A 13524-nucleotide genomic window follows, 5' to 3' on the forward strand; every position below is an offset into this window, starting at 1 on the left:
AGCCAACTTTTTCACTCTCCACTTTCACTTTCATCTTTCAAAAAAGCAATAGAGTTCCAGAAAAACATCTATTTCTGCTGTATTGACTATGCCAAAGCCTTTGACTGTGTGGACCACAATAAACTGTGGAAAATTCTGAAAGAGATGGGAATACCAGAGCACCTGACCTGCCTCTTGAGAAACCTATATGCAGGTCAGGAAGCAACAGTTAGAACTGGACATGGAACAAAAGACTGGTTCCAAATAGGAAAAGAAGTACATCAAGGCTGTATATTGTCACCCTGCTTATTTAACTTATATGCAGAGTACATCATGAGAAACGCTGGGCTGGAAGAAACACAAGCTGGAAGCAAGATTGCCGGGAGAAATATCAATAACCTCAGATATGCAGATAACACCACCCTTATGGCAGAAAGTGAAGAGGAACTAAAAAGCCTCTTGATGAAAGTGAAAGAGGAGAGTGAAAAAGTTGGCTTAAAGCTCAACATTCAGAAAACGAAGATCATGGCATCCGGTCTCATCACTTCATGGGAAATAGATGGGGAAACAGTGGAAACAGTGTCAGACTTTATTTTTGGGGGCTCCAAAATCACTGCAGATGGTGACTGCAGCCATGAAATTAAAAGACGCTTACTGCTTGGAAGGAAAGTTATGACCAACCTAGTTAGCATATTCAAAAGCAGAGATATTACTTTGCCAACAAAGGTTCGTCTAGTCAAGGCTATGGTTTTTCCTGTGGTCATGTATGGATGTGAGAGTTGGACTGTGAAGAAGGCTGAGCACCGAAGAATTGATGCTTTTGAACTGTGGTGTTGGAGAAGACTCTTGAGAGTCCCTTGGACTGCAAGGAGATCCAACCAGTCCATTCTGCAGGAGATCAGCCCTGGGATTTCTTTTTTTTTTTTTAATTATTTTATTTTTTAACTTTACAATATTGTATTGGTTTTGCCATATATCAACATGAATCTGCCACAGGTATACACGTGTTCCTCATCTGGAGCCTATTATACAGAGTGAAGTAAGCCAGAAAGAAAAACACCAATACAGTATACTAACGCATATATATGGAATTTGTAAAGATGGTAACAATAACCCTGTACACGAGACAGAAAAAGAGACACTGATGTATAGAACAGTCTTTTGGACTCTATGGGAGAGGGAGAGGGTGGGATGATTTGGGAGAGAATGGCATTGAAACATGTATAATATCATATATGAAACAAATCGCCAGTCCAGGTTCGATGCGTGATACTGAGTGTTCTTTGGAAGGAATGATGCTAGAGCTGAAACTCCAGTACTTTGGCCACCTCATGTGAAGAGTTGACTCATTGGAAAAGACTCTGATGCTGGGAGGGATTGGGGGCAGGAGGAAAAGGGGACGACAGAGGATAAGATGGCTGGATGGCATCACCGACTTGATGGACGTGAGTCTGAGTGAACTCCAGGAGACGGTGATGGACAGGGAGGCCTGGAGTGCTGCGATTCATGGGGTCTCAAAGAGACAGACACGACTGAGTGACTGAAGGGAACTGAACTGAAGTCCTAGTTCCTCCTCAGGGGATATACATAATAATATATCTTTTAAGTTCTGCATGAACAAAGGCCCCACCCTGGTGGGGAATGAAATGATGATGTTGACCCTCCGGACTTCAATTAACTAAAGGTTAGCTGTGACCTTGGCCCCAATTCTATTGTGAATCCTCCTCTGCTCAAGCCTGTTCAGGACTTCGCATGTCCATGGGGTCAAAAAAAGTGTCAGACCTGATAGAGCCATTAACACTTTTTTTTTTTAGCTTAAAACTTTGCTCTTGGGGAGACACTGCTTTAAGAAAGATCCCCAGTGTTCTCCTCACCTGCTGCTAGTAATAATAAATCCTACCTTCTAACCCCATCTTTGGTTCAACATATACCAAGAGCGAAGAGGCAAACCCATTTTTCAGGTAACAAAATTTAAACATTAAATGACAAAAATAATGCATCTTAGAAATGAATATTCTGTCCTTTACTTATGTGAAAACAACCCATGGATGGGGAAGTACAGTGCCTCACAAGCAGAAGAGCACTCCTTCTAAAGGGTTTTGGGCAAAAGAGCATCAGATGAAGGGATGTGGAAACAGGGTGTGATTGACCAGGAGATCAGGGAGGTCCTGCTCTCTAGGGTAAGGTAAGCCAGCTTTAGCTGAGTTGGAGGACTGTAATTAGTTTCCTAGACAGTCAGGTGTTTCCAGATAGTGTGGGCTGACTTAGGTTTAGATTTATAACTTGGATCAGGCCACTGGCGTGCTTAGTCGCTCACCCGGCCTCTTTGCAACCTCATGGACTGCAGCCCGCCAGGCTCCTCAGTCCATGGGGATTCTCCAGGCAAGAATACTGGAAAGGGTTGCTAGGCCCTCCTCCAGGAGATCTTCGCAACCCAGGGATTGAACCCAGGTCTCCCACATTACAGGTGAATTCTTTACCATCTGAGCCACCAGGGAAGCCCCAGGCTCCATTTTGTAGGTCCTGATATATGAATGTGATTTATCAATTTGCCACATTTAATCAATACTCTCAGTTTTACTAGAGCATTGATTAAAACTTAAGGTGTTAGCTCTGCTCTGCACTACTGCTTTCTGTGAATGCTGGGATCAGGTTGGATCTCTAACTGGAATTCATAGGCTAGGATAACCAGGGTCTTGGTCCCTGAGTTAGCTATTTTCTTCATCTCATTTTTGACATTCCGAGGCAGGAGATAAATGGGCCCCAGGCTCAGCAGCCAGAGTTTGTCCCCCTGGGGACAGATACTCCCAGATGAGGATTCAGAGAATAGCTAAATCCTGCCCAGATAAGAGATAAAAGACCACATACTCCTCATTCTCCAAGTCCAGGAGACCTTCCCAACTACACATGCACAGAAAGACTCCTTGAAGGTCAAGAGGGAGGGGGCATCACCTCATAATAAGTGATGTCAAAGTACACATAAGCCTCTTGACTAGAATCCATCTTGGCTAAGAGATGCACAAGTACACAGGGGAGGGTCTTAAGATATGCCAAATACACTCAGAACTAGGAAAAGCAAGGTGATTGGCCAAGGGAAACCCAGAAGAAATACCCTTGAAGAGTGATTCAAATCACCGCAAGGGTGCGACTCTCTCTGAGCTTGCCAGTGTGTCTATCCACACTTACACTTTTTTCCTCCTGATAAACATATTGTTAGTTTCACTACTTTTCATCTCTATGTGGAAATTCATTTCTACACAGCTGACAAGCCAGGGTCTTGTCCCTGGTGGTCTAGTGGCTAAGACTCAGCACTCTCTCTGCAGTGGCCTGACCTCAACCTCTGGTCTGGAACTAAAATCCTGCATCAAGCCCCCACAGGCTGAGGCCACCTGAGATCAGCTCTAGGCAAACAGAGATCATTTGTCTGGTCCCCAGAGGCTGCGTGCATGCATTTAAAGCCTTTGAGAGAACATGGCACACCAGGGAGATTATTAGCATGATTATAAGCAGGATGCCACCCAATATTTGGAGGGTACTTTGAGGCCAAGGTCCCTGCGACGCAAACCAACTCAGACCAGATAGATGAAAGTAAAACCCTGTTGAAGGAGTCACCTTCTTAAGTAAAATGGTTTGCTCAGTGATCTTACACAGCCGAGTCTCAACTTTCCTAAATTATTAATCCAAGGGCAGCAAGTGGTGTTGGCCACAGTACAGATACCTCCTTGTTCATCTAAAAGATAATCAAGGGCTATCTATTATCAAGAACAACTTTGGTCAGAGTCCAGGGATTTTTGTTGGGCAGCTATTGATTTAGCAGTTCAGGCACTCAGACAAGCTTAAAAGTCTGCCACTATTTGGCACTCTCTCACTCTCCTCCTCATGAAAGAAAGTGCTGATAGCTTGTAAATACTTCTTCCTGTTCTTATGGTGTGACATGGAACATAAGATATGGAAAAGAGATTGTGGGAGAACCAAATGGCCACCCTGAATATCCCAGAGCTTGGAGATCTTATTGATATAAAACATTTTGAGGTGATCCAAGGCTTCAGCAATACGTGAACTGTGAACTTCCTGATGTTCAAGCTGGTTTTAGAAAAGGCAAAGGAACCAGAGATCAAATTGCCAACATCTGCTGGATCACTGAAAAAGCAAGAGAGTTCCAGAAAAAACATCTATTTCTGCTTTATTGACTATGCCAAAGCCTTTGACTGTGTGGATCACAATAAACTGTGAAAAATTCTGAAAGAGATGGGAATACCAGACCACCTGACCGGCCTCTTGAGAAATCTGTATGCAGGTCAGGAAACAACAGTTAGAACTGGACATGGAACAACAGACTGGTTCCAAATAGGAAAAGGAGTATGTCAAGGCTGTATATTGTCACCCTGCTTATTTAACTTCTATGCAGAGTACATCATGAGAAACGCTGGACTGGAAGAAACACAAGCTGGAATCAAGATTGCTGGGAGAAATATCAATAACCTCAGATATGCAGATGACACCACCCTTATGGCAGAAAATGAAGAACTAAAGAGCCTCTTGATGAAAGTGAAAGAGGAGAGTGAAAAAGTTGGCTTAAAGCTCAACATTCAGAAAATGAAGATCACAGCATCTGGTCTCATCACTTCATGGGAAATAGATGGGGAAACAGTGGAAACAGTGTCAGACTTTATTTTTGGGGGCTCCAAAATCACTGCAGATGGTGACTGCAGCCATGAAATTAAAAGACGCTTACTCCTTGGAAGGAAAGTTATGACCAACATAGAGAGCATATTCAAAAGCAGAGACATTACTTTGCCAACAAAAGTCCGTCTAGTCAAGGCTATGGTTTTTCCTGTGGTCATGTATAGATGTGAGAGTTGGACTGTGAAGAAGGCTGAGCACCGAAGAATTGATGCTTTTGAACTGTGGTGTTGGAGAAGACTCTTGAGAGTCCCTTGGACTGCAAGGAGATCCAACCAGTCCATTCTGAAGGAGATCAGCCCTGGGATTTCTTTGGAAGGAATGATGCTAAAGCTGAAACTCCAGTACTTTGGCCACCTCATTCGAAGAGCTGACTCATTGGAAAAGACTCTGATGCTGGGAGGGATTGGGGGCAGGAGGAGAAGGGGACGCCAGAGGATGAGATGGCTGGATGGCATCACTGACTTGATGGATGTGAGTCTGAGTGAACTCTGGGAGTTGGTGATGGACAGGGAGGCCTGGCATGCTGCGATTCATTGGGTCACAAAAAGTCGGACACGACTGAGTGACTGAACTGAACTAAACTGAATGGCTAAGACTCTCTGCTCCTAATGCAGAGGGTCTGGGTCCAATCTCTGGTCAGGGAACTGGATCCCACATGCTGCAACTAAAGATTCCGAGTGCTGCAACGAAGGTTGAAGATCCCATGTGCCACAGCTAATACCCTGTGCAAGCAAATAAACATTTTAAAATATTTATTTTTATTTATTTGGCTGCATTGGATCTTAGCTATGGTGCATAGGGTCTTTTTTTAAGTTGTGGTATGTGCGATCTAAAATGGTTAGGAAATGAGCAAATTTAATTCAGATGACCATTTTATCTATTACTGTCGGCAAGAATCCATTCACAGTAACCATCACAGTAATCTAAGTCTATGTCCGAACCACTAATGCCAAAGAAGATGAAGTGGAACAGCTCTATGAAGACCTACGGGACCTTTTAGAACTAACACCAAAAAAAGATGTCCTTTTCACCACTAGGTACTGGAAAGCAAAAGCAGGAGGTCAAGACATACCTGGTGGTGGTGGTGGTTTAGTCACTAAATCATGTCCAACTCTTGCAACCCCATGAACTGTAGCCCGCCAGGCTCCTCTGTCCATGGTATTCGCCAGGCAAGAATCCCACTGGAGTGGGTTGCCATTTCCTTCTCCAGACATATCTGGAGTAACAGGCAAATTTGGCTTTGGAGTACAAAATGAAGCAGGGCAAAGAGTTTTGCCAAGAGAATGCACTAGTCAGAGCACCCTCTTCCAACAACACAAGAGAGGAATCTACACATGAATGTCACCAGACAGTCAAATACTAAAATCAGATTGTTTATATTCTTTGCAGCCAAAGATGGAGAAGCTCTATACAGTCAGCAAAAACAAGACTGGGAGCTGATGACTGAGTACATGAACTCCTTATTGCAAAATTCAGACTTAAATTGAATAAAGTAAGGAAAACCACTAGGCCATTCAGGTATGACCTAAATAAAATCCCTTATGACTACACAGTGTAAATGACAAATAGATTCAAGGGATTATACCTGATAGACAGAGTGCCTGGAAAACTATGGACAGAAGTTCATAACATTGTACAGGAGGTGGTGACCAAAACCACCACCAGGTAAAAGAAATGCGACAAGGCAAAATGGTTATCTGAGGAGGCCTTACAAATAGCTGAAAAAGGAAGAGAAGTAGAAGGCAAAGGAGAAAAGGAAAGATATACCCATCTGAATGCAGAGTTCCAAAGAATAGCAAGGAGAGATAAGAAAGCCTTCCTCAGTGATCAGTGCAAAGAAATAGAGGAAAACAATAGAATGGGAAAGACTAGAGATCTCTTCAAGAAGATTAGAGATACCAAGGGAACATTTCATGCAAAGATGGGCTCAATAAAGGACAGAAATCGTATGGACTAACAAGCAGAAGATATTAAGAAGAGGTGGAAAAAGAACTGTACAAAAATGTTTTATTCACTCAGATAACCATGATGGTGTGATTACTCACCTAGAGCCAGACATTCTGGAGTGTGAAGTCAGGTGGGCCTTAGGAAGCCTTGTTCATGTTCTACGAACAAAAACCAGCAGAGGTTATGGGATTCCAGCTGAACGATATCAAATCCTAAAAGATGAAGCTGTTATAGTGTGGAACTAAACATGCAGCAAATTTGGAAAACTCAGCAATGGCCACAGGACTGGAAAAAGTCAGTTTTCATTCCAATCCCAAGAAGGGCAAATAGGATTTAGAAAAGGCAGAGGAATCAGAGATCAAATTGCCAACATCCGCTGGGTCATAGAAAAAGCAAGAGAGTTCCAGAAAAACATCTACTTCTGCTTCATTGAATATGCTAAAGCCTTTGACTGTGTGGATCACAACAAACTGAGATGAGAATACTAGACCACCTTACCTGCCTTCTGAGAAGCCTATATGCAGGTCAGGAAGCACCACTTAGAACCAGACATGGAACAATGGACTGGTTCCAAATTGGGAAAGGAGTAAGTCAAGGCTCTATATTGTCATCCTGCTTATTTAACTTTATGCAGAATACATCATGCAAAATGCCAGGCTGGATGACTCACAAGCTGGATTCAATACTGCCAGGAGAAATATCAAAAACCTCAGATAGGCAGATGACACCACCCTAATGGCAGAAAGCAAACAGGAAATAAAGAGCCTCTTGATGAAAGTGAAAGAGGAGAGTGAAAAAGCTGGCTTAAAATTAAACATTCAAAAAACTAAGATCATGGCATCTGGTCCCATGGCAAATAGATGGGGAAACAATGGAAATAATGACAGACTTTATTTTCTTGGGCTCCCAAATCACTGCAGATGGTGACTGCAGCCATGAAATTAAAAGATACTTGCTCCGTGGAAGAAAAGCTATGATGAACCTAGACAGCATATTAAAAAGCAGAGACATTACTTTGTCCACAAACATCTGTATAATCAAAGCTATGGTTTTTCCAGTAGTCATGTACAGATGTGAGAGTTGGACCATAAAGAAGACTGAGCACTGAATAACTGATGCTTTTGAGCTGTGGTGCTGGAGAAGACTCTTGAGAATCCCTTGGATTGCAAGGAGATCAAACCAGTCAATCCTAAAGGAAATCAGTCCTGAATATTCATTGGAAGGACTGATGCTGAAGCTCTAATACTTTGGCCACCTGATGCGAAGAGCCTGTTAATTAGAAAAGGCCCTGATGCTGGGGAAGATTGAGCTCAAGAGGAGAAGAGGGCGACAGAGGATGAGATGGTTGGATAGCATCATCAACTCAATGGACCCGAGTTTGAGTAAACTCTGGGAGATAGTGAAGGACAGGGAAGCCTGGTGTGCTCCAGTCCATGGAGTGAGAGAGAGTCAGACACAATTGAGCATCTGAACAACAGCAAATGTGGGATCTAGTTCCGTGACCAGGGATTGAACCCTGGCCCCTTGCATTGGGAGCTCAGAGTCTTAGCTACTGGATCACCAGGGAAGTCCCCTAAATAATTTGTTTTTAATATGATTTCTAGTATTGGTGTCCTTAGTAGGGGAAGTGTGGATGCAGTGACTGTGGCATGAAAATCTTCCCATGCCTTTCTCTGGTATTTCAAGCTCAGTTCTTTAAGAGTGATTTTAATGATAGCGTGTTTAGAAGGGAGGAGAATGGTGGAGAGAAGAACTTTGACTTATTCCCTCTTTTTAATAGGAGTTGCTTATCTACCATGCTAAGGGCATGGTGGCTATCAGTAAATGTTAACTGCTTTTTCTTGAGTTATGATGCATGCTCTTCTGGTCAAGGCAAATAATTCTGCCTGTTGTGCTGAATTACCTGCAGGAAAGGTCTGCATTCAATGAACTCATATTGAGTAGTGACCTCATCACCAGCTTGATATTTTCACTGTTTATTTTCAGTATGAGACCCATCCACACAGAGAACTAAACCTGGGTTATATAGGCCTATGTCCTTTAGATCTGGATGTGGGGTACCTAATTGAAAAGTGACTGTCTCGCAGCCATGTTCTTCTGCACATGATAAGGGAAGCCAAGCCAGGCAGCGTTTAAGATGTTAGATGGAGACAAAAGCAGAATCTATAAGCAGTGGGTCTACTTGAGAGAAGATGCTGATCTTAGTACAACAGTGTGAAATGTTTGAGATAAACATCAGTTCAGACCTGTTGAGGCTATTATTAACTGAGTTGCAGCTGTGACTGCCGTAAGCTGATTTGCGTGAGCCCTGGCTCCCATGTTCAGCGGCCTGCTGCATATTTGGCAGGTCTCGTTCTTCCTCTCTCAAAGCCTGGGACTTTCCTCATAGTCCAGGGGTTGAGAATCAGCCTTCCAATGCACAGGACATGGGTATGATCCCTGATTGGGCAACTAAGATCCCACATGCTGGGTGGGACAACTAAGCGCCTATGCCACACTTAGAGAAGCCGTGCACAGCAACTACTGAGCCCACGAGCTCTAAAGCCTGTGAGCTGCAAAAAGAGAAGCTGGAGAGCTGCAAGGAAGACCCTGCACAGCCAAAAATTAAAAAAAAAAAAAATTCCTAAAGCCTGGTTTTTCCTTTCATGGAGGACTACAAAGACTTGTCATAGCTGGGTAGCTCCGGTGCCGGGGATTTTGGAGGGCTGTCTAAAGGTCAGTAGGTGCTTGTTCATGTTTGTCTTCCCCTGAGGATGGTTCTGGTGTGGTTTTGGTGAGTTCCTAAAACAGGGAAGCTTTTGAGGAAAAATTAGGAATCCAAAGCCTGCAATATCCTGCCAGGCCTAAAACTTTTTTTTTTTGTTTTGTTTTGTTTTTATGGTAGGCTTGGGAAAGTTTTGTATTCACTGTATGCACTTCAGAGAAAAGTAAAATCCCCTAGTGCTTTAAATCATGTCCTAAATAGCAAATATACTGATTGCAAAATTCACGTTTTTTTCTTTGAGGACTTGTGACCTTTGTTTGGAAACTGTTAGAGTAAATATATTGAGTCTAATTTAGAGACTTCCTGTGTGGGTGAATATACCAACACATCACCCACATATTGTAAAACTGAGGGGATTGTAGGGTGCTCAGATCTTGGTAGAGGGATTGGGAAAAATACGTGGAAGCCTCAGTAAATCCTTGAGGCATTGTGGTCCAAGTGTATAGCTGAGTGTTCCATGAAAGACAAATAAATGTTGGTGATTCAGGTCCACAGGGATGCTAAAGAAAGCTGAGCTTAAGTCTACTACTGTGATCCATTTAACAGTTGGTGGGACCTGTGATAATAGGTCTTTGGATCGGGTAGAACTGGAAAATGAGGAATCGCGATTTATCGACCTTAGGTCTTGGACAAATTGCCATCCTTGCCCACTTGGTGTTTTAGTTGGGAGGATGGGAGTATGACAAGGCCTGGTGCAAGCAACAGTAATCTTTGTAAAATTTAAGATTCAACAATGGGGATGATTCCTTGTGTAGCCTTTGATATTAATGGTATCCAATCAATTTAGGCAAAAGTTTGGTAGATTATGTTTTTCTGAGTTTAGCACTCTTGATTTTCCTAAATGTCTGATGATAGAGTTGCCCACAGATTCTGGGGAACTTCAGATAACTCTGGAGTCTCATAGGGTGAAACATCTTCAATACTATTCATTGCAGATTATGGCGTACATAATGATTGTGATTCGGGTGGGCCAGGGAATTCAAGGGTTATTTCTCCACTGGGTGTGATCTTTATGTGCCCTTGTAATTTTTTTTTTTTTGGTGGCTCAGCTTGCAGAATCTTAGTTCCCTGACCAGGGACTTACCCTGCGGCCATGGCAGTGAAAGTGGAGGGCCCTAACCACTGGACTACCCGGGAACTCCCCTTACCCTTGTAACTTGTTTTTAGAATATTTATTTATTTGGCTGCATCGGGCCCTAGTTGTGACGCTCGGGATCTTCCTCGTGTAATATGGGACCTTTTGTTGTGGAGTGCGGGCTCTCAAGTTGTGGTGTGCAGCCTCCAGAGCTATCAAGCTCAGTAGTAGCTGCCACGCACGGGCTTAGTTGCCTCGTGGCATATGGGATCCTAGCTCTCCAACCAGGGATGAAACCTGCATCCTCTGCGTTATTACCAGGTGGGTTCTTAACCACTGGACCACCAGGGAAGTCCCTGATGTTGTAATTGAGATCAAAAATCTTAGCCCATTAAACTCTAAAGAGGCTGAGTCACAGAGTAGAAAGGTATGATTGTTGCAGATTGGTCCTACAGTCACCTGGACCTGTTTTGATTCCAAACTGTATCTTATTTGAAATCCCATTTTATCTTGTTTTCTTACTCTGAGAGATAGGCTGTTTTTAAAAGATAGGGCTTGACTTAGGTTTAGATTTGTGACTTGGGCTGGGCCGCTAGGGCAGCCTCCATTTCCTGATGGAGGAAATGGGTCCTGATGTGTGAATTTCCTTTATGAGAACCCACATCTGGTCAAACAAATCCAGTTCTCCATCAGTTCTACCTCCCAATAATTGTCCCAGAAAGGGACTGCAGTTTGCATTTGGTTACAAATTTGATGAGCTGTTGTGGCTTTTGTTTTCCTTTTTAGAGTCCCATTATAGATTCACATCCTTTCCTTCCCTACCCACCCCAGTCTATACTTGAATTTGCAGAAAGGTAATTACAGTTGAAGTGACACGTGTACTTAAGAGGAAATCAACACCTCTGCCTTCATCCTGCATGAATATGGAAGAGGAATTTCTATCTAACTAATCTCCCTCATTTTCGCTTCTGCTGGCAACTGTCAGGAATCTCTGGAGAAGGTCGGGCTGTAGCTGGCTGCCTGTCTCTGTCTTACCCACATCTTACCCACGTCTTTCCAAACAGTGCCTGAGGCCCTGGGAGACCACTCCAACTTCTGCCCTCTTTCTACCTGACAGGGGATTAGAATCGAGCTTCCCATGCTTGAGTTACAATTGATTTCTAACTTGTCTACCTCCTGGTTTTCAGCTCTCAGGGAGATCATACTTCTGAAAGCTGAGGAGAAACCTGCTGGGTGTGAACCTCCAAATTCAAATCCTGACATTGTAAATTTGCAGGCTGGGTGATTAGAGAGGCTGGCATCTTAAAGCCACAAGTATAAAGGGAGGCCATAATCACATCTTTTAGTCATACTGGGCTTGTGATTATAATAACTATTACTTGATAGATGCTTTGCAAATAAGAAATCATTTTGTTCTCACAGTAACTCTTATTCATCATACAAATGAGAAAACAGACTAAGGAAAGTGAAGTGATTTGCCCCTGATCACACAGTTGGTGATAGCTAAGCCAACACCGCAAGCCTGGCCTAACAGACTCCAAAACTTATTTGTTGTGTGTGTGTGTATATATATATATATATATAATTTTTTTTTTTGTCACACATCACAGCATGTGCAACTTCCCCCACCAGGGACTGAACCCGTGCCCCCTTCGGTAGAAGGACAGGGTCTTAATCACTGGACCACCAGTAAGTCCCAGACCCCAAAGCTTGGAACTGTAAACTAGCTTCCCCAAGGTCGTGTCATGGTTTGTAAGAGATGGAACCAGAATTCCAATTAAAACAAAAATGAGAGACCATGGCTTTTCCCAGAGAACTTGTAAAGATGAAAGAAATGGTGATATCAAATGCTAGTGAAGGTGAGTGAGATGAGCTTTCCTTTAGGCACTCAAGCCTCTGCAATTTGATATTTTCTTTTTAAATAGCAACTTGATAATATAAACAAGGTCCTTAATTTTTCAATTTCTAGGTAAGTGTTTTTTTTTTTTTTTTTTTTAACTTTATCTACAAAGAATTTTATCACTATGCACCATGGCTCAGTTGGTAAAGAATCCACCTGCAATGCAGGAGACCTGGATTGGGAAGATCCCCTGGAGAAGGGAATGGCTACCCGCTCTAGGATTCTGGCCTGGAGAATTCCAAGGATTCTTATAGTCCATGGGGTCTAAGAGAGTCGGACACGACTGAGTGACTTTCACTTTCACCTTGTTAAAGGGGAGGGAAAAGGAACAACCTAAATTTCACTAACAAGGTTTGGTAAATTAATTATAATATGGCCACTCAGTGGTATATTATGCAACTTTAAACGTTGTATTCAGATTGCTGCTGTAAAAAATGATCTTTGAATTTGGAATGAAGACTTTACCTTGTTCTTGGGTCTCAGACATGTGAAGAACAGTATACCATTGAGAAATTCTAAGAAAGCTTTGAAAATTCACCACTCAAAAGTAAAAGAATATTATCACCATTAAAAAAAAACTTGTATTCATAAAGATTTGCATTAACATGAAAAGTGTTTATGATATAAGTCTTTGGATATAAAGTATTACAATATTATTTAAATGCATAAAAACTCCTGGTAATACTCTAAAGTATTAATATTTTACATTTGAATGTTAGAAATAGAAGGCATTGTAATTTTTCTTCTATTTTTCTGCATGATTAAAATTTTCCATAAGGAGCAAACTTGACCAAGGAGGTGAGACTTATATGCTAAGAACTATAAAACATGAATAAAGGAAATTAAAGATGATTCAAAGAAATAGAAAGATATCCCATGCTCTTGGATTAGAAGATTTACTATTTTTAAAATGGCCATACTACCCAAAGCAATACATAGGTTTAAAGTGATTCTATCAAATTACACAAGACATTTTTCACAGAACTAGAACAAATTATCCTACAATTTATACAATTAAGGGAACCATAAAAGACCTAGAATTGCCAAAGTAATTTTGAGGAAAAAGAACAAAGCAGGAGGCATAATCTTCTCGGACTTCAGACAATACTACAAAGCTACAGTAATCAAAACAGCACAGGACTTCCCTGATGATCCAGTGACTAAGATCTCATG

The 13524-nt window shown here is 42.2% G+C and overlaps 1 protein-coding gene across 5 annotated transcripts in view; it reads right to left on the reverse strand.

Moving 5' to 3' along the window:
- PWWP2A (PWWP domain containing 2A) overlaps window positions 1-13524 on the reverse strand; it is a 77210-nt gene that overhangs the window by 49156 nt on the left and 14530 nt on the right. For 2 of the 5 annotated variants that reach the window (XM_086412702.1, XM_086412703.1), the window contains one exon: window positions 6711-6770. The exons of the other annotated variants lie outside the window; for them this stretch is intronic. In XM_086412702.1, coding sequence (XP_086268828.1) covers window positions 6711-6724 — 14 coding nt within the window. In that variant the 5' untranslated portion in view covers window positions 6725-6770. The remainder of the gene's footprint in view (window positions 1-6710; window positions 6771-13524) is intronic. 5 annotated transcript variants of the gene reach the window in all.

Source organism: Bos grunniens, chromosome 7, assembly GCF_055505025.1.
Source record: "Bos grunniens cultivar Pamir isolate PY7600 chromosome 7, Bosgru_T2T1.0, whole genome shotgun sequence".
In the NCBI taxonomy this organism is placed as follows: Eukaryota; Metazoa; Chordata; class Mammalia; order Artiodactyla; family Bovidae; genus Bos; species Bos grunniens.